The 27799-nt window shown below is 37.5% G+C and overlaps 2 protein-coding genes and 1 non-coding gene across 3 annotated transcripts in view; all 3 read right to left on the bottom strand.

Annotated features, from left to right (window-relative positions):
• The window catches only part of FAXC (failed axon connections homolog, metaxin like GST domain containing), a 98020-nt gene extending 87850 nt beyond the window's left edge, over positions 1 to 10170 (bottom strand). Inside the window, exon 1 of the mRNA XM_036871027.1 lies at positions 10115 to 10170. The gene's annotated coding sequence lies outside the window, so the exon portion shown is untranslated. The remainder of the gene's footprint in view (positions 1 to 10114) is intronic.
• Positions 70 to 24207, bottom strand: COQ3 (coenzyme Q3, methyltransferase). The gene is made up of 7 exons (XM_036871030.1): positions 24052 to 24207; positions 15266 to 15392; positions 12597 to 12749; positions 10115 to 10214; positions 5872 to 6114; positions 2327 to 2486; positions 70 to 1001 (listed from the first exon to the last, which is right to left on the bottom strand). Exons 1-7 carry the CDS (start codon positions 24158 to 24160, stop codon positions 781 to 783), a joined length of 1113 nt encoding a protein of 370 aa, XP_036726925.1. The 5' UTR covers positions 24161 to 24207; the 3' UTR covers positions 70 to 780.
• On the bottom strand, positions 15780 to 15852 carry TRNAD-GUC. The gene has a single exon. It is a non-coding gene; the product is annotated as a tRNA-Asp (tRNA).
• Positions 24208 to 27799: the final 3592 nt, after the last annotated feature.

Genomic DNA, 27799 nt, shown 5'->3' with positions numbered 1-27799 from the left:
TTGGTCAACACCCTCTATCAAAGTCCTTATACATTCTGGACTTTCAGAAAAAGCCAAAAAATCACATACTTCAAGAGGCGTGAAAGTATATTTCAAGTCAGTCCTTCTAATTACAAAATGTTAGCCAAAAAAGAAAATTTCCATAACTAAACTCTTAAATTGAGTTCAAAAATTTTTTCTACTTAAAAAAAAAGGCACCACAAAACATTTATAGAACTGTACAGAGAAAAATGTCCAACATAATCTGAAATTCTTGATTCTAATGTTTGACCAAACCCAGTATATATTTAACAATCAATTTGCTTTCCAAAAACCAAAATTTAAAGGAAAAAAGACATTTTATCTTCCTAAATATAACTGGTATAAAATAAAACCAGTCAGAAGCATAACTGCCTTTAACTAAAACCAAATAAAGAAGAACCTAGATGATACAAATTTACTTAAATTAAAACATTACAGTATATATGTATGTGCATACATGCGGGAAAAATATATAATCTGTAAGATGAAGTGAAATATGTATACCCTATTTATATAACAAAGGCTGAGAAACTTAAACTCCTAGATCACATAATACCTCATCAAAACTTTTTTTAATCCATAGACTAACCCCTTGAAGGTAGCTATTAGATGAAACAACAAAAGCTTTTATCTAAGGTTTTAGCCCTTTCTATTGACTTTCTTTTCTTTAGGATCCTGTCTCAAAAGACAAATGGTATATTTTGTGTATTTGTAAACATCAGACTTTCAAGCCATTTTACTACAGTCCTTAGAAACAATTCATTTCTTCAGCTCTTCATGCACACCTGAGTTGGTGGAGGTTTCAGTTCTGAGCTCTTCTGTTTCCTCCTTTAAAGCAAACTCGGCAGGAGCTGGGTGTTCCTGGATGCTGGATTTCACGGCATGAGCTGCATAATTAAGGCTGGTGTTTTCACTCCAATGCCAGTAACCTGAGAAGGGGTTGTAGAGCATTCCTGCCACAGTTTGAACTGACAGACCGTCTGAGAAAAAAAATATCAGACAGAGCATATTTAATAAATATTTACCTTCCACATGCCAAGAGTCTCATGCAACTCTCCAAATTAAAAAAGGATTCCTAACTCAATAGGCACAAATACTTTGTAGCCACGTACAGCTCATTCTTTACTGCAGCAGAACATAAACTCTAGCATGGTATTTGGAATTTGGTAAGTACTCAATAAATGTTAGCTGTTTTTAGAAAACACCTGCCAACAACTGACTGTTCCAATCTTTAAAATATTTTTTCTACTCTATTTTCAACAAAGTTACTTGCAGAGAAGAAATTACCACATTTCATTGGACAGATAATATTATTCCAAGTAAAATCAAGTTTATTGATATACTGTTATATGAACAAAAAGCATGAGACACACAGGAGCCTAAGAGGAATACCAAATGCCAAATAAATGAACTGACAAGTGTTATTACTTGACAGGAATTCAACAGGTAAATCAAGTGCTCACGAGGTGTAAAGCAGAGCTAGGCATTGTGGGGAGCACAAAAAGGAGACAGTCTTGCCTTCAAGCCAGAAAGAGGCTAAGAACACTAAAATAGGGGCTTCCCTGGTGGCGCAGTCGTTGAGAATCTGCCTGCTAATGCAGGGGACACGGGTTCGAGCCCTGGTCTGGGAAGATCCCACATGCCGCGGAGCAACTAGGCCCGTGAGCCACAACTACTGAGCCTGCGCTCTAGAGCCTGTGCTCCGCAACAAGAGAGGCCGCGATAGTGAGAGGCCCGCGCACCGCGATGAAGAGTGGCCCCCGCTTGCCACAACTAGAGAAAGCCCTCGCACAGAAACGAAGACCCAACACAGCCAAAAATAAATAAATAAATTTTAAAAAAAAGAACACTAAAATAACCGTACTATAAGGCATGCTATAACTAGCATAAAACACTACATAAAAAGTGACAAGGAAGTTCAAAATATATCTGACTATGAAGGAATCAGGAAAAGTAATACGTAAAATAAGCTGATTCAAGCACGGCCTCAATAGGACAAACTGAGGATGTGTAACTAAAAGACATTTGTACCTTATCCTTAAACAGGTGAGGACTAAACAGCCAAAAAGTATTCATTGATCATCTATGATTTGCTTGGCCCTGGGTTAGGTGCCACAGGTGAGAGAAAAGTGGATGTAATACTTAATCCTAACTTCAAGGCGTTTATGATCTAGTTGAGGAGAGAAAACCAACATCCAAAGGATAGTGGCCTATTTCATTAAGTGCTAGGTTATGTGATTAATAATTATAGGCACATTAAAAGTTCAGTTAGGCCTTGGAAATTGGAAAAAATTTTAATACTTACTTGATTCCAGAATGCTCTCTAGCTTTTCAGGTGAAACAAACTTCTCCCATGTATGAGTACCTTTTGGTACAATACCTGCAATCTGCTCTGAAAAAACAATTCCCAAGGCATAGGACAGCTGTGTTTTGTTGATTGTAGTAATGAATAAAGAACCACCGGGCTAAAAAAAAATATGGGTAGAAGTAAAATTTTAAATGTTAGGAGTATCAGTTAGATAAAGGCTTGGCTTCCCCCACCCTCCTCCTTCTTTCCAAACAATTTAAGTGCAGTTAAGATACACAAATATGGGGACTTCCCTGGGGGGTCCAGTGGTTAAGACTCCGTGCTCCCAGGGCAGGGGGCACAGGTTCGATCCCTGGTTGGGGAACTAAGATCCCACACCGCGGGGCCAAAAAAAAAACAAAAAAAAAAACAGAAACAAAACACAAACCCACAAGTGTGAATAAAATATAATCTACCAAAATAGTGGGTTTTTTTCTCTCGGGAAGTTCATTGTTATGGGCAGTCCACTACAGATGCGCGTACTGAATTTACGCAACAGTGCTTACAACTAACTCCTAAAATCGTACATTACTATGATTTATGTTTATATTATATACATTCTTTGGTACATATCAAATAAGTTATAATAAAAATATAGAAATGAGATCCGGCTGCTCTTCCTTGTTACATGTCCACATTGACGTCTTAACGTGTCAACACTGCTTTCTTTTCGGGTGCCGAGCCTGCCTAACTTGTTTGGTACAGTGCACACTGCCCCATGGTTTGTGCAGGCTGGCAAGGCCAATAAGTGTCCTCCGACAAAAGCCTTAATGATTAAGGTATGAAAGTGTTTTGTTTTGTTTTGATTTCATTACTATAAAGAATATAAAGAGATCAAGATAAGAACTTCAGTGAATGCAAACCACTTACAGGATTGTTTAGTCTGCCATTTTTTAGTGACTATATTTATAGTGTTTCCTGTATCTACTCCCACAAATGGCTAGAACATTAATGTCTCTTCCACACATTCTCATTAGCACCTGATGGAGATAAAATGCCAAAGACCCCTTCCAAAATAATCATATTAAGATATATATGTATGAAAATATCTCAAATACCACTCTAAACCAAAAATAAAAATGATAAGAGAAGGCCCTGAAATATTGGGATGTGCCCTTAAAACTAAAATATCACACACTACTTCATTACACATTATAACTTTTCTCTGTAAAACTCTAGTATTCTAAAACATCTCATTAATAATCACTTATGTGTCAATTATATCTCAGTAGAGCTAAGGGAAAAATTACTTATAAATATCTAATCTGTGTTTCATAAAATCTTACTCTAAGGAAATAGTGATGAGCATTGGTCATTTTTTTTTTAAAATAGGCTTTCCATTAAAGCAAAAATTAGTTTTAAATTCCACGATGCCAGTATCCCTAATATATGTGAGAACTTCCATCCATACACACTGACTGAGACACTACACAAAAAGAAATAATTAAGGAATTTTCCTTGGAAAATAGGAGGTACACCTAATACAATTTGTTTAAGAGGAAACACCACCAAGAAACTATACAGGGCTTCCCTGGTGGCGCAGTGGTTGAGAATCTGCCTGCCAATGCAGGGGACACGGGTTCGAGCCCTGGTCTGGGAAGATCCCACATGCCGCGGAGCAACTGGGCCCGTGAGCCACAATTACTGAGCCTGCGCGTCTGGAGCCTGTGCTCCGCAGCAAGAGAGGCCGCGATAGTAAGAGGCCCGCGCACCGCGATGAAGAGTGGCCCCCACTTGCCTTAACTAGAGAAAGCCCTCGCAGAGAAATGAAGACCCAACACAGCCGTAAATAAAATAAATAAATAAATAAAATTAAAAACAACAAAATACACATTAAAAAAAAAAAACCTATACACATTGAAGGAGACTACGGAGACATGGCAACTAAATGCAATATGGAATACTGGATTGGATCCTGCAACAGAAAAATGACATTAGTGGAAACACTAATAAAATTTAACAGGGTCTGTAGTGTAGTTAATAGTATAATGTCAACTAATTTTGTAGTTTTGAGAAATATACCATGGGCTACATACAGGGCTAGGAGTACCGTGAGGCAAGTGAAGTACTGAGGGCACAAAATCCAAGGAGGCACTCACTCTCTGGGGCATGCAAATGCAGGACTGGCGCAGAATAGCGAGTGCCGCCTTTGACTTTCTGCCACACCTGCCTCACCCCAGTTCCTACCCTTATTATGTAGAATGTTAACAGTAGGGGAGACTGGGTGAAGGGCACCCTTCACCACCCTTCACAGTGGGAACACTGTGTAATATCTTTCCAACTCTTCTATAAATCTAAAATTATTTTAAAACAAAAAGTATTTTTTAAAACCTCTATTTAGATAAAGGCTAAGCATTTAATTCCTTTAGCTCTTGACCTTAGGGAGTTACCTCTTGAATACATAAACAACAGAGTTGATATAGTAATAATAATAATAATACTTTGGAAATATTTATTAAAAGAAAATTTGGAACCACCTTCAGAGGACTGTGTCAAATTATATAAGCATAATAATGTAGGGACTTCCCTGGTGGCGCAGTGGTTAAGAATCCGCCTGCCAATGCAGGGGACACAGGCTCGAGCCCTGGTCCAGGAAGATCCCACATGCCGCTGAGCAGCTAAGCCCATGCACCATAACTACTGAGGCTGCACTCTAGAGCCCGCGAGCCACAACTACTGAGCCCGAGAGCCACAACTACTGAAGCCCACACACCTAGAGCCCGTGCTCTGCAACGAAGCCACCACAATGAGAAGCCTGAGCACTGCATCGAAGGGTAGCCCCTGCTCGCTGCAACTAGAGAAAGCCCGCGCACAGCAACTAAGACCCAACACAGCCAAAAATAAAATAAATAAATTTATAAAAAAAGATAATAATATAATGGAGAGAACCAGACTTCAAATAAAAAGAGGTAGCCTTAAGCCCTACTTAAGTGCCTAGTGACCTTTGACTTAGAGACCATGTGACCTTTGACACCTCTCAGATTCTGATCTTCATTGGGTCAAAGGAAGTCACAATGCCTGCCTTACCTTCCTCACCTGGTTGTAGGTAAGATCTGATGAGATCATTTGTATGAAATATTCTTTTATAAGCTGATAACTGTTACACATATCACATATACAGAGTGACTTAACAAATGCTGGCTAACCAATTTATGCTAATAATGGTTTTTTATTTTTAAGTATTAATCCAAGTCAATTTCTTAGTAATTGTCATTCAATGCCTATTAGGTAATTAATCCAGACTATACCAAAGAAAAATACCACTATAAATCTATTGTTTGTATTACACTGTTCAGCACCAACATTTTTCAAGATCCCTGGACATCAAGATACTGGATGTGGAAAACCCCAGATATTGAGGGCAGGCTGAGAGGCAGAAGTAATCTCCAGTAGAGATGCTGTCCCCTCATCCTGTCTTCCTGGTTTCAAGTTTTATAAAACATTTATTGCTATGGATACATACACAAAAGAAAAAACAAATAAGTAAACTCTGTAAGTCTTACTTTTAACACTTGACAGCAGCACTGTATAAACGTTTCTAGATCAATCACATGTTCTACAACTTCAGAAGCTATGACAGCATCAAATGTTTCTGCAGTTTCTTCCACAATCTTTTCCAGGGAACAAGCTCTGTACTCTATCCTCTTATCCAGGACTGGGTCAAATGATTTATGGTGCTGTGCTGTTTTAATGTTCTCATTCACAGGATCAATTCCAATAACTGAAGCCCCAAGCCGCCCTAGAGGCTAATGGCATAAGAAATCATTACCCTCGAAGAAAATAGAACACATGTTAGCAATAAAAAGCTTCTCAAAAAGGAGACAAGATTAGGCACAAGGTGATAATTGTTGGAGATCATTTATGGGTACACGAAAGTTCAATATACCATTTTCTCTAGTTTGTACATGTTTGATAATTTCCATAATAAAAAGCTTAAAAGTGAGAACAATAATCACAACAACAACAAAACTTATCAAGAACTGCTTAAGAATAGTGAGGAAATTTTTGTCTACATTCTCTAGATATATTTACAGGCACATAGCACAGTATTAACATATTTAAAGTGCAATAAATGTAACATGTCATTGTAAAAAGAGCAAAATTTTCTAATACTCAAATTCTCTAAAGCACATTTTTTTCTCCATAGTTTCTCTTGTGACTGACTAAAAACGATTCTTAGTAGCTAATTCTTCTTTCAGCCTTTATATTCAGTCACTTCCCATGACATGCCCGAGTTTTTAAACACAGCCTTTATTTTGATCAAAACTGCATAGCATTTATTTTATAACTCTTTAGTTAATAAGTTAAAAGTATAAATCAAATTATTTTAACTTTAGAGACATAGATCTGTAATAATACACGGAGAAGATCATAGAACACATACAGTAAAATTGTACTAATTTACAATTTGATACACCTCATATTCTTGATTCTAAGGGATGTATTTTCACATATTTTACATTTCCTGAAATTTTATAATTGATGTCAAGAGAAACCAGCACACTGCCATATGAAGAACACATTTTCTGTGCATATGGAAACTTAACTATGTATCAAAGGCCTCTGTTAACCTCACTGTCAACTTGGCTGTTATGACCTTGACAGTAACACACACCATTGTATCTTCACTTACATTTGTATCCTATACTGTTTGCTTAAAATATCTTTCAAGCAAAGATTATGATGCAGCATTTAAACAAAAAGTTATTGTGTTGATAGGAGATTACAAAATAGAACTGTAGGGCATAAATATTCTGTCAGCTAAAGCAAGTATTGTTCACAGGGAGAAGTACTCTAGAGCACCTAAGAAGGGGAGAGCCCCCAAAGCAGGCAAAATTCTGTTACGTTTTCATACTGAAGCAAGTGCAAAAGGACAGCTTATCAGTGCATTTAAACCAGCGGAAATTGCCTAATATCTTGGGAGAGAAGAGACAACAAAATTTCCAAAGCTATTCAAATGACCAGTGCTTTTTTTTTTAATTGAAGTATAGTTGATTTACAATATTATATTAGTTTCAGGTGTACACCATAGTAATTCAATACTTTTATAGATTATACTCCACTTAAAGTTATTATAAAATAATGGCTATATTTCCCTGTGTTGTACAATATATCCTTGTTGCTTATTTATTTTATGCATAGTAGTTTGTACCTCTTAATCCTCCTACCCATATCTTGCCCCTGTCCCCTTCCTTCTCCCCACTGGCAACCACTGGTTTGTTCTCTGTATCTGTGAATCTGTTTCTGTTTTGTTATATTCATTTGTTTGCTTTATTTTTAAGATTCCAGGGCTTCCCTTGTGGCACAGTGGTTAAGAATCCACCTGCCAGTGCAGGGTACACGGGTTCGAGCCCTGGTCCAGGAAGATCCCACATGCCGTGGAGCAACTAAGCCCGCGAGCCACAACTACTGAGCCTGCGCCCTAGGGCCCGCAAGCCACAACTACCGAAGCCCATGCACCCAGAGCCTGTGCTCCACAACAAGAGAAGCCACTGCAATCAGAAGCCCTCGCACTGCAACAACGAGCAGCCCCCCACTCGCCACAACTAGAGAAAGCCCGTGTGCAGCAATGAAGACCCAACACAGCCGAAAAAAATAAATAATAAATAAAGCCTGAAAAATCACAAAAAAAAAAAAAAGATTCCATACATAAGTGATAACATACAGTATTTGTCTTTGTCTGACTTATTTTACTAAGTGTAATACCTTCTAGGTCCATCAACATTGTTGCAAATGGCAAAATTTTCATTCTTTTTTATGGCTATTATTCCAGTGTGTGTGTGTGTGTGTGTGTCAAATCTTCTTTACCCATTCATCTGTTGATGGACACTTAGGTTGCTTCCATATCTTGGCTCTTGTAAATAGTGCTGCTATGAACATTGGGGTGCGTGTATCTTTTCGAATTAGTTTTTTTGTTTTCTTCGGATGTATACCCAGGAGTGGAACTGCTCAGTCATATGGTAGTTCTATTTTTAGTTTTCTGAGGAACCTCCATACTGTTTCCTGTAGTGGCTGCACCAATTTACATTCCCACCAACAGTGTACTAGGGTTCTGTTTTCTCCACATCGTCATCAGCATTTGTTATTTATGTATTTATTTTTGGCTGTGCTGGGTCTTCGGTTCGTGCGAGGGCTTTCTCTAGTTGCGGCAAGTGGGGGCCACTCTTCATCGCGGTGCGGGGACCGCTCTTCATCGCGGTGCGCGGGCCTTTCACTATCGCGGCCCCTCCCGTTGCGGGGCACAGGCTCCAGACGCGCAGGCTCAGTAGTTGTGGCTCACGGGCCCAGCCGCTCCGTGGCATGTGGGATCTTCCCAGACCAGGGCTCGAACCCGCGTCCCCCGCATTAGCAGGCAGACTCTCAACCACTGCGCCACCAGGGAAGCCCAGCATTTGTTATTTGTAGACTTTTTAATGATAGCCATTCTGACTGGTGTGAGGTGATATCTAATTGTGGTTTTGATATGCCTTTCTCTGATGATTAGCAATGCTGAGCATCTTTTCATGTGCCTATTGGCCATCTGTATATCTTCTTTAGAAAAATGTCCACTCAGGTCTTCTGCTCGTTTTTTAACCTGGTTGTTTGTTTGTTTGTTTGTTTGTTTGTTTTTAAATTATTATTTATTTATTTATTTGGCTGTGTTGGGTCTTCGTTTCTGTGCGAGGGCTTTCTCTAGCTGTGGCAAGCGGGGGCCACTCTTCATCACGGTGCGCGGGCCTCTCACTATCGCGGCCTCTCTTGTTGCGGAGCACAGGCTCCAGACGCGCAGACTCAGTAGTTGTGGCTCACGGGCCCAGTTGCTCCGCGGCATGTAGGATCTTCCCAGACCAGGGCTCGAACCCGTGTCCCCTGCATTAGCAGGCAGACTCTCAACCACTGCGCCACCAGGGAAGCCCCTGGTTGTTTGTTTTTTGACCTGGTTGTTCGTTTTTTGATGTTGAGTTGTCTGAGCTGTTTATATATTTTGGATATTAACCCCTTATCAATCATATCATTTGCAAATACTTTCTCCCATTTAGTAGGTTATCTCTTTGTTCTGATGATGGCTTCCTTTGTTGTGAAAAAGCTTTTAAGTTTAATTAGGTCCCATTTATTTATTTTTACCAGTGCCCCATTTTTGTGTAAAAAAAAAAAAAATTCCTCACTATAATTTTCTGAAATACTTATATATTTTTAAGAAAGTAAAAAGCATGTACTAGTTTATAATCATAAAAATATTAAAAACAACATTATATACTTCCTGTTTTAAAAATGAACAATATTATTTGTTAAAAGGATAAAAGAGGCATAAGCCCACTTTTTCTCAATTTTTTTTTTCCCAGTTAAAAATACCAGGAAAGTTTGGGCTTCCCTGGTGGCACAGTGGTTAAGAATCTGCCTGCCAATGCAGGGGACACAGGTTCGAGCCCAGGTCCAGGAAGATCCCACATGTCATGGAGCAACTAAACCCGTGCACCACAACTACTGAGCCTGCGCTCTACAGCCCGAGAGCCACAACTACTACTGAGTCCGCATGCCACAACTACTGAAGCCTGTGCACCTAGAGGCCAAGCTCCGCAACAAAAGAATCCACTGCAATGAGAAGCCCGCACACCGCAATGAAGACTAGCCCCCGCTCACTGCAACTACAGAAAGCCACGCGCAGCAACGAAGACCCAACACAGCCATAAATAAATAAATAAATAAAAATAAAGTTCCCTTTAAAAAAAAAAAAGAAAAATGCCAGGAAAGTTGTAAATCACTTACCTCCGTTAACAATCCACCACCACAGCCAACATCAAGAATCTTCATCCCAGACAAAGGTTTTCCTGGCTGGTGATCAGCAACTGTTTTTAAAAGATTGTCTCTTTTAAAAAAATTCAAAATATATAAAAACAAATTATTAATTTTATCAATAAAGTCTTAAAAGTGCATTATTTCCAAAGAAATATTAAACTCTCTTTTTAAATAGACTATTGATTTTGGGGGTAAAAAAACTTTTTATTTTCAGCATAAAATGACATTATGCTTAATTTATAAGATATTTTTAGTAATCAGAAGCAAGAGGTTTAAAGTAAAGTTCTTGAAATAATCTAGTAATAATTATGACTTAACTATTACTTTAGTAATAATCTAAAGAAAAACTTTAAAAATAATCTAGTTTAGATTAACCTAATTTTATTCACTTGAGATATCATGTCACCTGAGGTATTATTAGCTATGTTGCTAGTACTTGCTAGACCCATTTCATATCAGCAACAAACAGGTTATTTTACAGGGTTTAATAGAAGCAGACTGGAGATCTGTATTTTCAGAATTTGCCTATATTCCCTTCTAAACTGAGTCACTTTTCATCTTCTAAGTTAATGGTGTTTTCATGATCATGTAAACAGGCATCCAAATCAAGTAAACTTAATTCTAAGATAATCATAGCAATATTTTACCACATACACAAATGTAAGCACACACACATACACACCCATATACACACACAGATATATATAGCTAACAGTATCGTAAACTAAACTTTTAAGTTGGACTACATACAAATTCTAATTATACTTATATTAAAATAAATGTCATATATAATAAGGACATCTTAGGAAATCTTTTATTGCTATTCAAATTAATTGACTTCTAAGAAGAACCTAGATAGTGGTTAAGTAGATAATTTCAGAACATTATAATATACAGAAAGGACCCATTTCAAATGAAATCCAATCCATTCTTCACACATTGGCCAAAATGACTTCTTTATATCATAGTTTAGATCACATTGCTCCCTTTCAATGGTTTTAATTATGATCAGAATAAAATCTAAGCTTCTAACCATAATTTGTACTGCCCTGGATGGTCTTTTTTAGTGTGATGTCTAACTAGTAGTATCACATTAGTTGGAATAGAGTAGCTCTCAAGCTGAGCGCGCATCACAATCACCTGGAAGGAAGACACAGGCTGCTGACCCCCCAAAGCAGTAGGTCCAGTGTGAGACCTGAGGATTTTGTATTTCTATCAAGATCGCAGGTGATACTGATGTTGCTATAGTCTAGGCCTAACCTTGAGAACCACTGATCTAGCCTAACAGAACGACATTTCTGCTTTTCTCTGCCTTAGTGTTTCAATGATCCACTAATTCAGTGGTAATAAGAATGCGCCAATATTTTCCTTTTTGCTGCACTGATAAAACCAGCAAAAACCAATCAGGAAGTTCCTTGAGGGCAGTCTGAATCTGATATTCTGTGTCTGTCACAGTGCCTTGCCCATGTCGGCTGCTCAAAAATGTTTAATAAATAAATAAATAAATGGGCAGAAGAACGAATGAACAATTGACAAGTGGAGTCTTGATAAGTGGAGTCTGATGAACCCTTGCCTTTATCTCCCATGGCAAACTCTAAGTTCCTGAAGCACACTGTGTTTTGAATGATGAATATCTCAGTAGCTTTTACAGATTCTAGCCCCCAAGCTCTGTACAAGGTAAGTTCTCAAAAAAATATTTGTTGAACCTTCTCAGTACTATTCCCTTTATCAGAACTGCCTAAAGGCCAAAGATGCTATAAAATGACCTTGATGCCATAGGACCCTAATTCCTTTTCATATGGATTTAATTCTAATTAATTTGATAATATCCAAAAATACTTCAAGTTAATTTATGAAACATTGTAGAACTCGAGTGATGCTATTAAAAAATTAATAGTTTCGGGACTTCCCTGGTGGGACAGTGGTTAAGAATCCGCCTGCCAGAGCAGGGGACATGGGTTCGAACCCTGGTCCGGGAAGATCTCACATGCCGCGGAGCAACTAAGCCCGTGCGCCACAACTACTGAGCCTGCGCTCTAGAGCCAGTGAGCCACAACTACTGAGCCTGCGCTCTAGAGCCGGCGAGCCACAACTACTGAGCCCACGCGCCTAGAGCCCATGCTCCGCAACAAGAGAGGCCACAGTAATGAGAAGCCTGTGCACTGCAATGAAGAGTAGCCCCTGCTCGTCACAACTGGAGAAAGCCCATGTGCAGCAATGAAGACCCAACGCAGCCAAAAATAAATAAATAAATAAAATTTTTAAAAATATTTTTTTAAAAATTAATAGTATCAAACAATGGACATTGAAGAGAATCTCCCTAATTTCTAAAGCAAATTTAAAATGCAGCATTTTGAACCTAGGCATAAACCGAGAGAAAAATGAACTCGAAAGAAAATGAATTATTGAAAAGAGTTGTATTTTAAAAGACCTAGAATTTCTGTAATGTTACCTAATGAACGGCACCCTCAGGTCGTTCATAGAGTGAAGAGGTGCATATACTCCTTGCTCGTCCCACCACCTGTGCGCCAAGGCCAGGAAGGTCTTCACCTCGCTGCTGTCTACAGTGGTCCGGGAAGTACTGTACAGTCTTGTCCAAGGGAGTCTAAGAGGTCAGAAGGAAAAGCCAGGCAAAAACTGCCATTTAAAAAAATGTAACATGGGATATATTAAGTAGAAAGATATTCTAATTTGCAATTTATTAGATTCTAAATACATGTATCGTTTATTTTTGATGCTTCAAAACAAGTTTTATTATAATCACATTGCTTATAAGTAAATAAATATATATATGTATATGTGTGTGTGTGTATATATATATATATATATATATATAGTCACAGATGAAACAAATTAATTTGCTTTCGAAGTAAGTTACAACAAAAATGAAACTTTATAAAACTTGGTCTTTTGGGTCACATAGTAGTAGTAGTAGTAGTAGTAGTAGTAGAAGTAGTAACTATTTACTGAACACTTACTAAACGCCAGGTACTGCTTGTTTAAGAAATCCCTATATGTCATATGTCATCTTTTTTAATCCTCAGCAACTCCATAAGGTAGGTACTATTATTATCTCTAGTGCACAGACAAGAAAAGGAAGGCTCAGAGAGATTAAGTGGTGGAGCCAGGATTTGAACTCAGATGCCTCAGCCTTCTCTCCATTTCTACTGCTTGATCATACTAATCCAAGCTCCCGTCATCTCTTGCCTGAACTATTGTCCTAGCCTTCTAATTAGTTGGCCTGCTTACGACTTCATCCCCCTCTAATCTGTTCCCCACAATGCACCCAAAGTGACTGTTCTGAAATATAAATACGATCATGCTATTTTCCCACTTAAAATGCTTCCATGGCTTTCCAGTGACAGTGGGAAAAAGACCAAAATCCTTAGCATAGCATAAAATATTCTGAATTATTTGGTCCCCAGTTTCTTCCCTCTCCAAAGTCACTTCCCACTACTCTCCTCGTCCTCCCCACTCCAGCCACGTGGGCCTTCTCTAAGTTCTTTGAATTGACCATGCTTGATCATTCCCCAGATACTTTGGATATGTCATTCCCTCTGCCTGGAACATTGTTCTCGCATCCCCCCTTCCCTCCTCTACACACCTAATTAATTCCTTCTCATCCTTTAGACCTTAGTTTAAACGGAACGTCATCTAATACTCTCCTATTTTAACTCCTATACAACTCTGTACTTCTTTGTGAGCCTACGTGATTAGTTGATCATGTCTCTCCATTAGAACGTAAGCTGTCTTGCTTACCATTTTATTCCTAGTGACAAGCACAGTTCCTAAAACACGGTGCTCGGGAAACATTTGTCAAATAAATAATCTGAAGGAGAAGGCCCAGAAAAGTATATAATTCACGTAAATATTTTTTTTAATCAAATGGAATCAAACAGGGACTAAATGGGGATCAGACAGACACTACACCAGGTCCCATGTCAAAGTACATGATAGGAAAATCCTCCAGAAGCTCTTGGGTAAAAGAGAATAGGTTGTTATGGTAGCAAAGGTAATGCCATTTAAATTTTTACTACGTTTTTCTTAGCTACATAGAGTACATTCTATATTGATTACTTAATATCCTTTTAAGAGTTAAATATCACTCTTCTTTAATATTATCTTATGAATATTACCCTCTTTATCATGCTTCATGCAAAGCCTCAGCAATCAAGGACTAACTTACAGGGACTTCCCTGGTGGTCCAGTGGTAAAGAATCTGCCTTCCAACGCAGGGGATGTGGGTTCAATCTCTGGTCAGGGAACTAAGATCCCACATGCCACGGGGCAACTAAGCCCCCTCGCCGCAACTACTGAGCCCATGTGCCTCAACTAGAGAGCCCACGTGCTCTGGAGCCTGCACGCCACAACTAGAGAGGAAAAAAAAAAGCCCTGCACGCCACAACTAGAGAGAAGCCTGTGTGCCGCAACAAAAGGTCCCACATGCCACAACTAAGACCCAACGAAGTCAAAAATAAATTAAATAAATAAATAAAATAAAATTTTTTTAAAAAGGACTAACTTACAATAGTTAACAGTAGGTGGTTGCTCAGTTGACTAAGAATGATTTTACAGACATCCAATCTTAAAAGAGCCAGTTCATTTATAAGTAGAGCATGCACTTGGAAAACAGAGCTCATACCTTAAACCAATGCAATATTTTTCACAAAGTTAGAAATTGGTTTCTAATATATGAATACATAAAGATATTACTTTGATTCAATCTTACTATCTAGAATGTATACTTAACCACCTTATATTTATGTTGCACCCAAATCATTTACGATTTAAGCACTGCGTTATTTGTGTCCTGTCATAAGGATATTATGAGGAAGTAAAAAGTAGTTCTCTGAGTAATATAGTCTTGCATTAAAAATAAAAGCTATCGCTAAATATGGATGAAAGGCATGCACTGGATTTATATTATATTACAAATTTTCTGTGGGTTTGAAATTTCCCAAATTTAAAAGTTGTTGGAAAAATAAGAATATTTAAATAAATAAAAGCTACCTTAATCAAACCACATGAGCTATACTGACAAAGTTTATTAAACACAATCGATACTAAACTATTATTGCACATAATTATGTGAATATTTGCCACAGTAATGAATAAACTTACCTGTAACTTTTCATCCTATTCAGGCAGGCAAAAGTCATGCTATAGGATTTGAAACACATGATTCTGTATTCACTGAAAACCGATGGTCTAATTTGTAGAGTCCAACTGAGCTGATTTTTTGAATAAGCTGAAAAAAGAAAATTAAATGTCTAGAGAAAGCATTGCACAGTATGAATCCCTGAAATGCATGTAATTGAAGAAACTATTTTATACAGCAATCTTATATTACAGTTGATAAACAAAAGGGGTTTTTTCCCTTAATTTTGGATTTTACTTTAAATTATAAAATAAAAATCTTGCATTCTGCCATCTAACTCCAATCAGATATTTCTGAAATAATAATCATCAAAAATAAGTAATGCCTATGGTAAAGTTTTTCATGCCATTTGTTTTTACATACACATTATGCTGCACAAAATTATTAAAAAATGATATTCAAATTAAAACTACATTACCTTTTAAACTAGAGTAATTTTTTTTTTTTTGTCACACCACGCACCTTGTGGGATCTTAGTTCCCCAACCAGGGATCAAACCTGGGCCCTCAGCAGTGACAGCACAGAGTCCTAACCACTAGACCACCAGGGAATTCCCACAAACTAGGGTAATGTTAATTTTGAGATTATTTATCAAAACCAGTTCAAATTATGTCACTTTCATGTTAGCTACATGAAATGGATTTATACGTATGCTCAACACATTTTACAGAGGAAAAAAAATGTGCACTTCTAGACATATATATCTCCTAAAATAAACAGTCATCCAGTTTATATGTTCCAACTTACACAGGGACCTGCTTTATGAACTAGTTATTCTGCTGCAGAACATTCAGTTGTTCAACAAACATTTAAACAAAGTAGACCTTTGAGCAAAGAAAACTACCAGGGACATTACATTATGCTAAAAGAGACAAAACAGCAAGGATTTACTATATAGTATAGGAAACTATATTCAATATCTTGTAATAACCTGTAAAGGATATATAGGTTATATATAGGATATATAGGTTATATATACATGTAATAACCTACATATACAGATGTAAATCTATAGATTTACATCTATATATAAATCTACATATATAGATGTAAATCAACTATACTTCAATTAAAAAAAAAAGAGAGAGAGAATCCACCAAGAAGACAAATTACTCTGGCAAAAAACAGACAAAAACCAGACAAAGATGGCACAGCAAAGAAAACCACAGACCAATTTCTCTCATGAACAGACACAAAAATTCTCAATAATTAGTAAACAGAATCCAGCAACATATAAAAGGAAAAATACAGCATAACCAAGTAGGATTTATTCTAGCTATGCAACACTAGTTCAAGAGTAGAAAATCAATCAATGTAATCTACCATATTAATAGTTGAGAGAAGAACACACATAAGCTTACTAATTAATGTGGACAAAACATTTGACAAACTCCACACCCACTTACGACTAAAAACTCTCAGCAAACTAAGAATAGAAGAGAAATTCTTCAATCTGATAGAACACCCATAAAAATTCTATAGCTCACAAAGTACTTAATGGTGATAGACTAATTGCTTTACACCTAAAGTCAAGAACAAGGCAAGAATTCTCATGACTCCTATTCAACGTACTACTAAAAATCTTAGCCAGTACAATAAGGCAAGAAAAGGAAATAAAAGGCATACAGAATGGAAAGGAAGAAATTAAACGGTCCCTATTTACAGATGATATGATTGTCTATGTAGAAAATCCCAAGAAATCTTTAAAAAATAAAAATAAAAAGCTCCTGGAATAAGTCGGTTCAGCAAGGTAATAGACTACAAATTCAACACACAAAAAAGTCAATTGTTTCTATACATTAACAATGAACAACTGGAAAGCAAAAATCAAAATGCTCTATTATTTAAAATCAGTACAAGAAAGAATACTTCCATTGTTGTATAAATCCCTCAAAATACGTTCAGAGTCTGTATGCTGAAAATTTATATAAAACACTGATGAAAGAAATCAAGGACAACCTAGTAAATGATGAAACATACTGTGTTCATGGATTGGAAGAGTCAACGTAAATCCTCCCCAAACTGATCTATATGTTTGACACAATTTCTATCAAAAGAGACAGAATAGATATAACAATGTTAAAAAGGAGAATAAAATTGCAGAAATCAAATACCCAATTTTAAGACTTATCATAGAGCTACAGTAATCAAGACAGTGTGGTACTGGAAGAGAGACAGACTGAAATATCAATGCAACAAGAGTGTCCAGAGAGAGGGAAAAAAAAAAAAAATTCACCCAACTGATTTTTTGACAATGGTGCAAAAGCAGTTCAAAGGAGGAAGAATGGTCTTTTCAGTAAATGGTGTTGAAACAATTAGACGTCATCGACAAAAAAGAAAATTTTGACCGAAATCTCACATCTTATACAAAACTGAACTCAAAATGATCTAAATGCAAAACTATAAAACTTTTAGAAGAAAATATAGAAGATCTTCCTGACTTAGGGTTACACACAGAGTTCTCACATCTGACACCAAAATCACAATCCATAAAAGAAAATATTGATTAAATTGGATTTAACCAAAGTTTAAAACTTTTGCTTGGCAAAACACCTTGTTAAGAAAAAGAAAAGTCAAGTCACAGAATGGGAGGAAATATCTGTAAAACATATATCCCATAAAGAACTTGTATCTGGAATATATAAAGATACTCTTTAAACTCAAAAGTAAAACGAAACAGAAAAACAAAAAACCTCCCACAGGAAAACAAAATAAGCAATCCAATTTTAAAATGGCTGTGGGTATTATAAAAAGGGTATAAAAAGAGACAGACATTTCATCAAAGAAGATATACAGATGCAAATAAGCACACGAAGAGATGTTAAATAGCAGTAGCCATTAGAGGAATGCAAATGAAAGCCACTACATACCTATCGAATTGGCTAAAATTTAACCATCCCTGATATTACCAGGTGTGGACCAAGATATGAAAAAACTAGATCTCTTATATATTGCTAGTGGGAATGTAAAATGGTACAGACACCATGAAAAGCAGTTTAGCAGTTTCTAATAAAGTTAAACATATATTTATCATGCAGCTTTGCAAGTGCATTCCTGGGCATTTATCCCAGAGAAGTGAAAACTTACATCCACACAAAAACCTGTACATCAACGTTCACAGCAACTTTATCCATAACAGCCCCAAACTGGAATCAATCAAAATATCCTACAATAGATGAATGGTTAAACAAACTGTGGCATATTCATATCATCAAATACTACTCAGAAATCAAGAGGAATGAACTACTGATACATGCAAAAACTTGGATGGATTTCAAGGGTATTTATGTTGAGTGCAGAAATATTTTTTCAAAAGGTATATACTGTAAGATTCCACTTACATAACACTTGTGAAATGGCAAAATTATAATGGAAATAATAATATAATGTAATGGAAAATAGATCAAGGTTTAAGGTTGGTGGTAGGGTTTGACTATAAAGGAGTATTACCAGGAGTTTCGCTGTGATTGTGGAACAGTTCCATATCCTGATTGTGGTGGTTATTACACAAATCTCTATGTGTGGTAACACACACACACGCACGCACACACACACACACACACAATGAGTGCATGTAAAGGTGGTGAAATCCAAAGAAGGACTGTAGTTTAGTTGATGGTATCATACTAACGTCAATTTCCTGACTCTGACAATGTATTATGGTTATGTAAGATGTTATCACTGAGGAATTGGGTGAAGGGCATATGGAAATTCTCTGTATTATTTTTGCACATTCTTATGAGTCTATTTCAAAATAAAAAATTTTTAATTAAAAAGTATAAAAGTGGACACTACAAAGTGCTTCTCCTCCCCCTGACTCTAGGTATCCAGCTTCCCTCTCTGCAGGCAACCAATGTTACTAGATTTGCATGTAAGCCTCCAGATATTTTATACATATTTCATTTTTGTGTATCAATTTCTCTCTTATTTTATACAAAATGTAGCACAGTATACTCATTGTTCTGCACCTTGCTCTTTCCACCTATCAATGTATCTTGGAGATTTTTTTCATAATAGAGCATAAAGAACTTCCTTTTTTTTAGGTTTGCAAGGTAATCCATTGTATGGCTGTAACTCGTCATTTATTTAAGCAGTGCCCTATTTTTTTTTGAATTTTATTTTATTTTATTTTTATAGTGCAGGTTCTTATTAGTCATCCATTTTATACACATCAGTGTATACATGTCAATCCCAATCTCCCAATTCATCACACCACCACCACCACCCCCCGCCACTTTCCCCCCTTGGTGTCCATACGTTTGTTCTCTACATCTGTGTCTCTATTTCTGCCTTAAGCAGTGCCGTATTAATGTACATTTATTTAAGTTATTTCTAATTTTTTGCTATTCCGAAAACATAAGATTGAATTACATAGGTAATTTATTTTTGAGAGTACCTGTATGTAAAACCGCAAGAATTGTGTCAATTGGCATGTGTATTTATAAATTTGTAATTACTTTCTTAGATGTTAAACCAATTTGCAATCTCACTAGAAACTATGAGTTTCTAGTGTTGGTTTCCCCACACTGATAATACTTTGATAGTCACCTATGCAGTGTATTATCAAACTTTATCTTTGCTAATCCAATAGGTGAAAATGGTATCTCACTACAGTTTTAATTTATCATGAGTGAGGTTAAGTGTCTTTTTTTAAGTTTAATGGTGCTATGGTCTGAATATTTGTGTCTCCTCCATCCTCCAAATTCACATGTTGAAATCCTGACCCTCAAGGGGATGGTATTAGGAGGCGGGGGTCTTTGAGAGGGATTAGGCCTTGAGGGTGGAACCCTCATGATTGGGTTTAGTGCCCTTATAAAAAGAGACCCCAGAGAGCAAAAAGGCTTCACTTATGAACCAGGGAGTGAGCACTCACCAGACACCGAATCTTGGCCTCTGCAATCGCCAGGACTGTGAGAAATAAATTTTTCTTGTTTACAAGCCACCTAGTCTGTGATATTTTGTTGTAGCAGTAGGAATGGACTAAGACAAATGGTCATTTATATTTCATGTCTTGTCTTTTCATAGTCTCTGAACATTTTTCTCCTGAGCTTTTTATGTTTTAAAAATTCTTTTTTTGTTTAATAGGACCTCACAGCCTGGCCAAAATTCATTTTAACATCCTCAGAAAAAAAGTTTGTGCTTCTAGGCTTTAGCTCAAGTTATTCTCTCTTCCACCATTTCTATCTGTATTATTTTTTAAGATCCAGGTCAAATATCACCTCCCTGATGACTTTAGGTAGGTAAATGAGATATCAGAGAATTATGTAGACTGTGATACACAGATAAGGATTTACAGTTGACCCTTGAACAATGTGGCGGTTAGCAGCGCCAAGGCATGCGTGCAGTCAAAAATCCAGGTATAACCTTGCAGTCGGCCCTCCACATCTGCTACTCCACGTCCTTGGATTCAACCAACCTCAGGCAGTGTAGTACTGTAGTACTTATTTATTGGTAGAAAACTCCCCACATTTAAGAGGACTGGTGCAGTTCAAACTTGTGTTGTTCAAGGGTCAACTGTGTAAGGTATTATCATGAAATTGAGCCTCAAAGATTTCAACACAGTCCTTGCTCTCTGGTCAGTGATGACCCCAATCTCCCTCTCACCTCCCCTATTTCTGGAAAATTAGTCCCTCAGTCATCAGTATGGCCAGAATTCTTAAGAGCCTTAAAATCCACCTCACCATAACTGAGAGAAACTCATCAAGTTCGTATTAATAGAATGCTACCAATTCCTTCTTTACCTCGAATCTGTGATCATTCTGGTATTTGAAATTTTAAAGGAATGGGGACATTTTTCACTTAATTTATTCAAAAAGTCATTTATCAGCACCTATCAGGTACCATGCTGACAGTGAACGAGCCCTCTACCGTGCCAACGGCGTGGTTCCAGCATTCATCATTTATTGTCTGGATTACTCTAAGGCCTCCCTGAGCCTAGTCTTGTCCGCCTCCGTCCCACTGTTTACACAGCTGCCAAGTGTTATTTCTAAAAAACAAGTCTGAGTATGTTGTTCCTTCTGTAATTTCCCACTGTCCTGAAGATAAAGTCAATCCCAGGAGGTGTACATGGTCTTTCGTGTACTTGTCATGGCCTAAAAAGTCTGTCTTATCCCTGGCCATTCTCTGCCCTCTTTTCCAGCCCTCCATCCACACTGTACTTTTCAAGGAACACCTCGCAGTTTCCTAGAAACCTCCTCACAGATACTCAAGCTGGTCCTTTGGCCACTCCAACTTCTTCTAAAACTGGACAACTTCAAGACAGCTCCCTAAATATCTTGTTTAAGAAGTTTCCCTCACCCCAAATATTTATTCCTTCTATGCTCACTTCCAAAATTTGGAAATATTTATACTGTATTTTTTCCGAATTTCTGATTATAAAAGACATATTTACTGAAAAAAATTATGAAAAGTATATAACGAATGATAAAATGACAGATCACCAACTCCACCTCAGATAATCACTGTTAAAATTTTGATGTATCTCTATTCTCACTATATATCTCCAAGTTCATAATACAAACTGATTTGTAAGGTTTTTTTTTTACCTTTTTAAAAATTGAAGTATAGTTAATTTACAATGTTGCATTAGTTTCAGGTGTACAGAAAAGTGATTCAGACAGATTCTTTTCCATTACAGGTTATTACAAGATATTGAATAGAGTTCCCTGTGCTATACAGTAGGTTCTTGTTTATTTTATAGATATTAGTGTGTATATGTTAATACCAAACTCATAATTTAATTTATTCCCCCACCACCACTATCCCCTTTGGTAACCATAGGTTTGTTTTCTATGTCTGTGAGTCTATTTCTGTTTCGTAAGTAAGTTCGTTCATATCATTTTTTTAGATTTCACATATAAATGATATATTTGTCTTTCTCTGTCTGACTTACTTAGTATGATAATCTCTAGGTCCATCCATGTTGCTGCAAATGGCATTATTTCACTTTTTTATGGCTGAGTAATATTCCACTGTGTATATATACCACGTCTTCTATATCCATTCATCGGTCAAAGGACTCTTAGTTTGCGCCCATGTCTTGGCTATTGTAAATAGTGCTGCTATGAACACTGAGGTGCATGTATCTTTGCAAATTAGAGTTTTCTCCAGGTATATGCCCAGGAGTGGGAATGCAAGATCATATGGTAACTCTATTTTTAGTTTTTTAAGGAACCTCCATACCGTTCTCCATAGTGGCTGCACCAATTTACATTCCCACCAAGAGTGTAGGAGCCTTCCTTTTCTCCACACCCTCTCCAGCATTATTTGTAGACTTTTTAATGATGGCTATTCTGACTGGTGTGAGGTGATACCGCATTGTAGATTTGCATTTCTCTAATAATTAGCAATACTGAGCATCTTTTCATGTGCCCGTTGGCCATCTGTAGGCCTTCCTCAGAGAAATGTCTATTTAGGTCTTCTGCAACTTAAGAATCTTAACACTACATCTAATCATTCTCCATGTGGCTACACATTGATTTAAATCATGTTTATTGGCTGCACTATTTTTCACTCTATTGAGAGTAACAGCTTATCGATTCTTCTTTTGTTTTTTTTTGTTTTTTTTTTTGGCCAGGCCACACAGCTTGCGTAATCTCAGTTCCTCTACCAGGGACTGAACCCCGGCTACCGCAGTGAAATCCCGGGATCCTAACCACTAGGCTACCAGGGAACTCCCACAACTTGTCAATTCTATTGGAGGCCTTTAAGTTTCCCAGTTTTTGCTCTTTATAACCTGATCTTAGTTCCATCCTGACGTTTTTTTAAAGAGACCCTTAGGTATCACTTCTTTAAAAATTCCCAGTGCCTGGCAAACAGTATTCGTTAAATGAGTTTCATGTAATAAATGAATTTAATGTTCTGGTTAATATTGGGAGTTAAATAATCAAACTGTCTTCTACAAGCATCAGGTTCGGTGTGTTACTTTCTTGATCTTATTTGCCAATACAATGTGTTGAATTAACCTATTCATCAAAAAGTAATATTGCTGGGCTTCCCTGGTGGCGCAGTGGTTGAGAATCTGCCTGCCAATGCTAGGGGACATGGGTTCGAGCCTTGGTCTGGGAAGATCCCACATGCCGCGGAGCAAATAGGCCTGTGAGCCACAATTACTGAGCCTGCGCGTCTGGAGCCTGTGCTCCGCAACAAGAGAGGCCGCGATAGCGAGAGGCCCGCGCACCGCGATGAAGAGTGGCCCCCACTTGCCGCAATTAGAGAAAGCCCTCGCACAGAAACGAAGACCCAACACAGCCATAAAGAAATAAACAAATAAAATAAAAAATTAAAAAAAAATAATATTGCTGCCTTAAATTCTGAAACATGGCAAGATACGTGCAAACAAAACACAAATAAAAGGCGACCAATGAGACAGCTGGTGTCTTTTCCCGCCGGGGCAAAGGAAAAAGGCACATGACCTTGAGACTCCAGCCGGCACAGTGGTGGCCGGCTCCTGCAGGAGCTCAACGAAAATAAGACAAAAGGTCACTGGATACATGGCGGCGGCCCGCAGGCTGCGCTCTCCTCGGCCCGGACCGCTAGTCCTCAGCTATTTTTCCCAGCCTCTGGGGAAGGGACGGTATGAGCCCAGGCCGAGCGTTCAACGGACAGCGAGACGCAGGACCCAACGTACAGGTCTTTGGCTGACCCCGCGCGGAGCTCCGAGACAGCCCGCCGCCCTCGCCCGCGCCTGCGCAGAACAGCCGGCCCGCGCCGTGGGCTGTGTGCGAGCGACCCCCACGCACACACTCACCTGCCGACGTGGTTAAGCGAGGACAATCAGCCTGTGTGCCCCGGAACGCCGACCTATGCGCTCCTAAAAACCGACTCCCGGAGGAGCTCAGCTTGCGGCCTCCCCACATCGCGAAAGGATCCACCTCTTCCGGTCCCTCCCGCAAAACATCCCGAACAGAAAGGTTCCGAGAGCCAAACTAATCATGGTCGCAGTGATGGGTGTTATAGATGTGTGACTGTAGTTACTCTTACACGCTCAACATGTCAAATTGTGCATGCAGTTAAACTATAGAATGTTTCTATTGTCATAAACTAACTTCAAGATCCTCTGTCTATTCCTGTATGACCACCTCAAAGTAGCCATCAGTCATGATACCACTTCAAGCTATGTGATCTAGCTTTTATTCCTGTATAGCTCTAATTATTTCATATTTAACAGATGTCTCCCAAGGACACTCCTGTAAGACACTGACCAAAACTTACAATCACAAAAGATCCGAAGCACTTCTTCCCTAAGAGAATTGTTTCCCATTTCAAGGCACTCAAATGTCAGAGGGCCAGAAGTCTAAATTGAAAGTTTGTTTTCTGTGAGTGACCTGATAATGTTCCCGACAGGGCACACATGACATAGCAGGAAACTGTTAATCACTCAGGCTAGGCAAACTTCACTTAAGGATTAGAACAGGCAACCTAACATTTTACTTCTAAATATGTAACAGCCTTTCCTTGGGTAAGAACAATGATAAATGTCCAACATCAAAGACAAACAAAATCATTATACATTTTTAACAGGCAGGATCAGACTGGTAAAGGGTTCTTTGAATTAGTCAAATTTACTGCTCAGTAATGGTCTTTCTCTCTTATGGCTTCTTAGTAAAATATTGACCTCCTCCTAAGAGTGGTTGCAGATTTTTCAGTTGTCTTCAGAGCTCCTCTCTCAAGATGCATGACCATCTCTCCAACTGAAGGCAGAAAGCTCTGCACAAAAGAACATTTTGCATGTGTTATGTCTGCTGGAGTGACAGATCCCAGGAAAAAGCAAAGTGCAAGTATGATTAAAGTTCTAAGAGCTTGATTTACATGTACTTTCTCTGAATGATTCCCCTCACTGGGCTGCAGAGCCTCTCCACTACATTTTCAGTTCAACAACAAAGGCAATCAGTGATTTGCCTTAATACCAATAGGAAACAAAAGCCTCTTGAATACCCACTAGTTTGGCTCAGATAAGCAAAACTAGCTTGCAGTACTTTTCTCTACAAATATCAATAAAAGGCTCTTCCAATGACACCTAAACCCAAGTTGTACTGGAGGAACAGCAGCTATAATGCGATGTATGGCTGTTGTGAGATATTCCTCAGATCATCCCCATAGTCTCACCCATAAACGTGTTATAGAGTCTACAGTTTATTTTGCTATAAAACTAAAAATCTATTTAATACTTTGAAATTCAATTTTATTTTATTTTTTTTAAGAAATTCACGTACTTTTATTTATTTATTTATTTATTTATGACTGTGTTGGGTCTTCGTTTCTGTGCGAGGGCTTTCTCTAATTGTGGCAAGTAGGGACCACTCTTCATCGCGGTGCGCGGGCCTCTCACCATCGCGGCCTCTCTTGCTGCGGAGCACAGGCTCCAGACGCGCAGGCTCAGCAATTGTGGCTCACGGGCCCAGTTGCTCCGTGGCATGTAGGATCTTCCCAGACCAGGGCTCGAACCCGTGTCCCCTGCATTGGCAGGCAGATTCTCAACCACTGCGCCACCAGGGAAGCCCGAAATTCAATTTTATAATTTTATATAAACTTTTTTCATTTAAGTTAAGGGTAAAGTGCTCCCTTACAGCTAACAGTTTTACCTCTTTGAAATGATAACACTACCACATCCACTTCGGTTTAACTGATAAATTTTTGTATTTACAAAATTCGATATATTCAATAAATTGGTAACTTAAGATAATTTTATCTTAACATTACCATAATCAGAATGTGGCAGATTTAATTTATGTGTTTTTATAGGAAACCTCTATGGATGACACCTAGTAAACCTTCATGGTATCAATGTAACTCATCACACGAGTTATTTTAAGGGCTATTACGTTATTTTAAGCCCATTTTCTCATATAAGGTTTAGACATTACAACCAAATTCTACTTAAAACTGAAGAACTTAAGACCTTAGAGATAATCTAATTCCACCCTTATACAGCTGAAGAAACTGAGTTCCACTGTGATTGATTTGCCCAAAATATATCAAACAGCAGAGGCAGGACAAGCCAATGAATCTAATACTATTTCCACTAAACCATGCTTTGCACATTTTAGAAACTTCAATAAATTAAAAATACTATTTATATACTTCATGTCTTCCTTTGAAGAAACAAAGTAACTCAGACATTAAAAAAAAGATGATGTTTGGAAAGTTCACCTATTGTGTATTATACCATTAGGAATAGATGCTTTTTTAAAAAGACATTTTACAAGGGCAGGAAACATACACTGAAATTCCACACCAATCTTTATTTATATTTTGGGGCCTGAAACAAATCTTATAATTACCTCTTTCCAAATTACATTTTATTCTCTTAATGGTGTGGTTTACCCCCATTCCACAAAAACAAGTATGATTAATACACTAGAAATATTTGAAAAGAAAACCTCTTAAGACAGTTTTTATTAACCAATCCAGACCAATGATTGTCTCAAAAAATTAATCTATTAATTTTCTGGTGGTATCATTTTAGAAAAGGCTTCATAACCAAATTACACATCTAATTAACTTACGTATAAGTCTTAGCATTCACATCCCAAATCATGGAAGCCCTGTTTATAAAATCTTACCATTCAAGGTAAACATACTCCATTAATGTCAGTGAAATGATGAATTCTCTAAACTGAAAACCCAAATATCTAATTATAATACTGATGTATTTACTAATAATCACATACATCATGACTATGTTTTTAAAAATATCTACAGATAGGAAGCTTGCATATTATGGCAGAGTAAATCAAATTGTCAAATGCTACTTTTGGCTCTAGTTCATATCTTGCTTAAAAATGTGCATATCATAGCCAGTAGACTTTTTCTGTAGAATTTTATTCTGAAAATATTATTTCACTTGAGATTGATCTAAAAAACATTTTTAGATATGAAAATGTTATACAACTTATCTATTACAAATTAATCAGATAATTCTGCAATTAGGTATACTGTGTTAGCTCACCTACATAAAAAATATTGCACATTTTCCTTTACTTATCTCAGATGTGACTGATGCCTAAACTATATAGAATTCCAAACTATTTAAAAGTTATTGTGTGAAATGTCAACTTAATAAATATCAGAACTAAATGCACTGTAAAACAATATTTTTGGTAAACATGCATTTATTCACAGTTGATTTCCTCTAGATAAATGCGTAACTGCTCAAAATTATTTAAGAACCTATGTAGAGGTACAAGAGCACACTATTACAAGTCTATTTCTACCTTCATTTTGAGGAAACACTGATCTTGGCAAAAACCTGGCTTACTTTAAAATGAACTACTGCTGGTAACAAGGCATACTCTAAAACTCTTGTGACCTGCACCTGCTTTTTCCTTTTTAAATTAAAATTTAAAAGCATTTGTTTTCAAAGATTTATCTATTGTGGCATAAGTGAGTAATCATATAAAGACCCTAAAAGCATTTCAGTTGAGCATTTCAGTGCCTGCAGAGCCTCATTTTACTCGTAAGTTATGACTGCCTTAAACTGCTAGACAACTCACTGA

Source organism: Balaenoptera musculus, chromosome 12 (assembly GCF_009873245.2).
Source record: "Balaenoptera musculus isolate JJ_BM4_2016_0621 chromosome 12, mBalMus1.pri.v3, whole genome shotgun sequence".
NCBI classification, from domain to species: Eukaryota; Metazoa; Chordata; class Mammalia; order Artiodactyla; family Balaenopteridae; genus Balaenoptera; species Balaenoptera musculus.
This window is presented reverse-complemented; position numbering and strand designations above follow the sequence as displayed.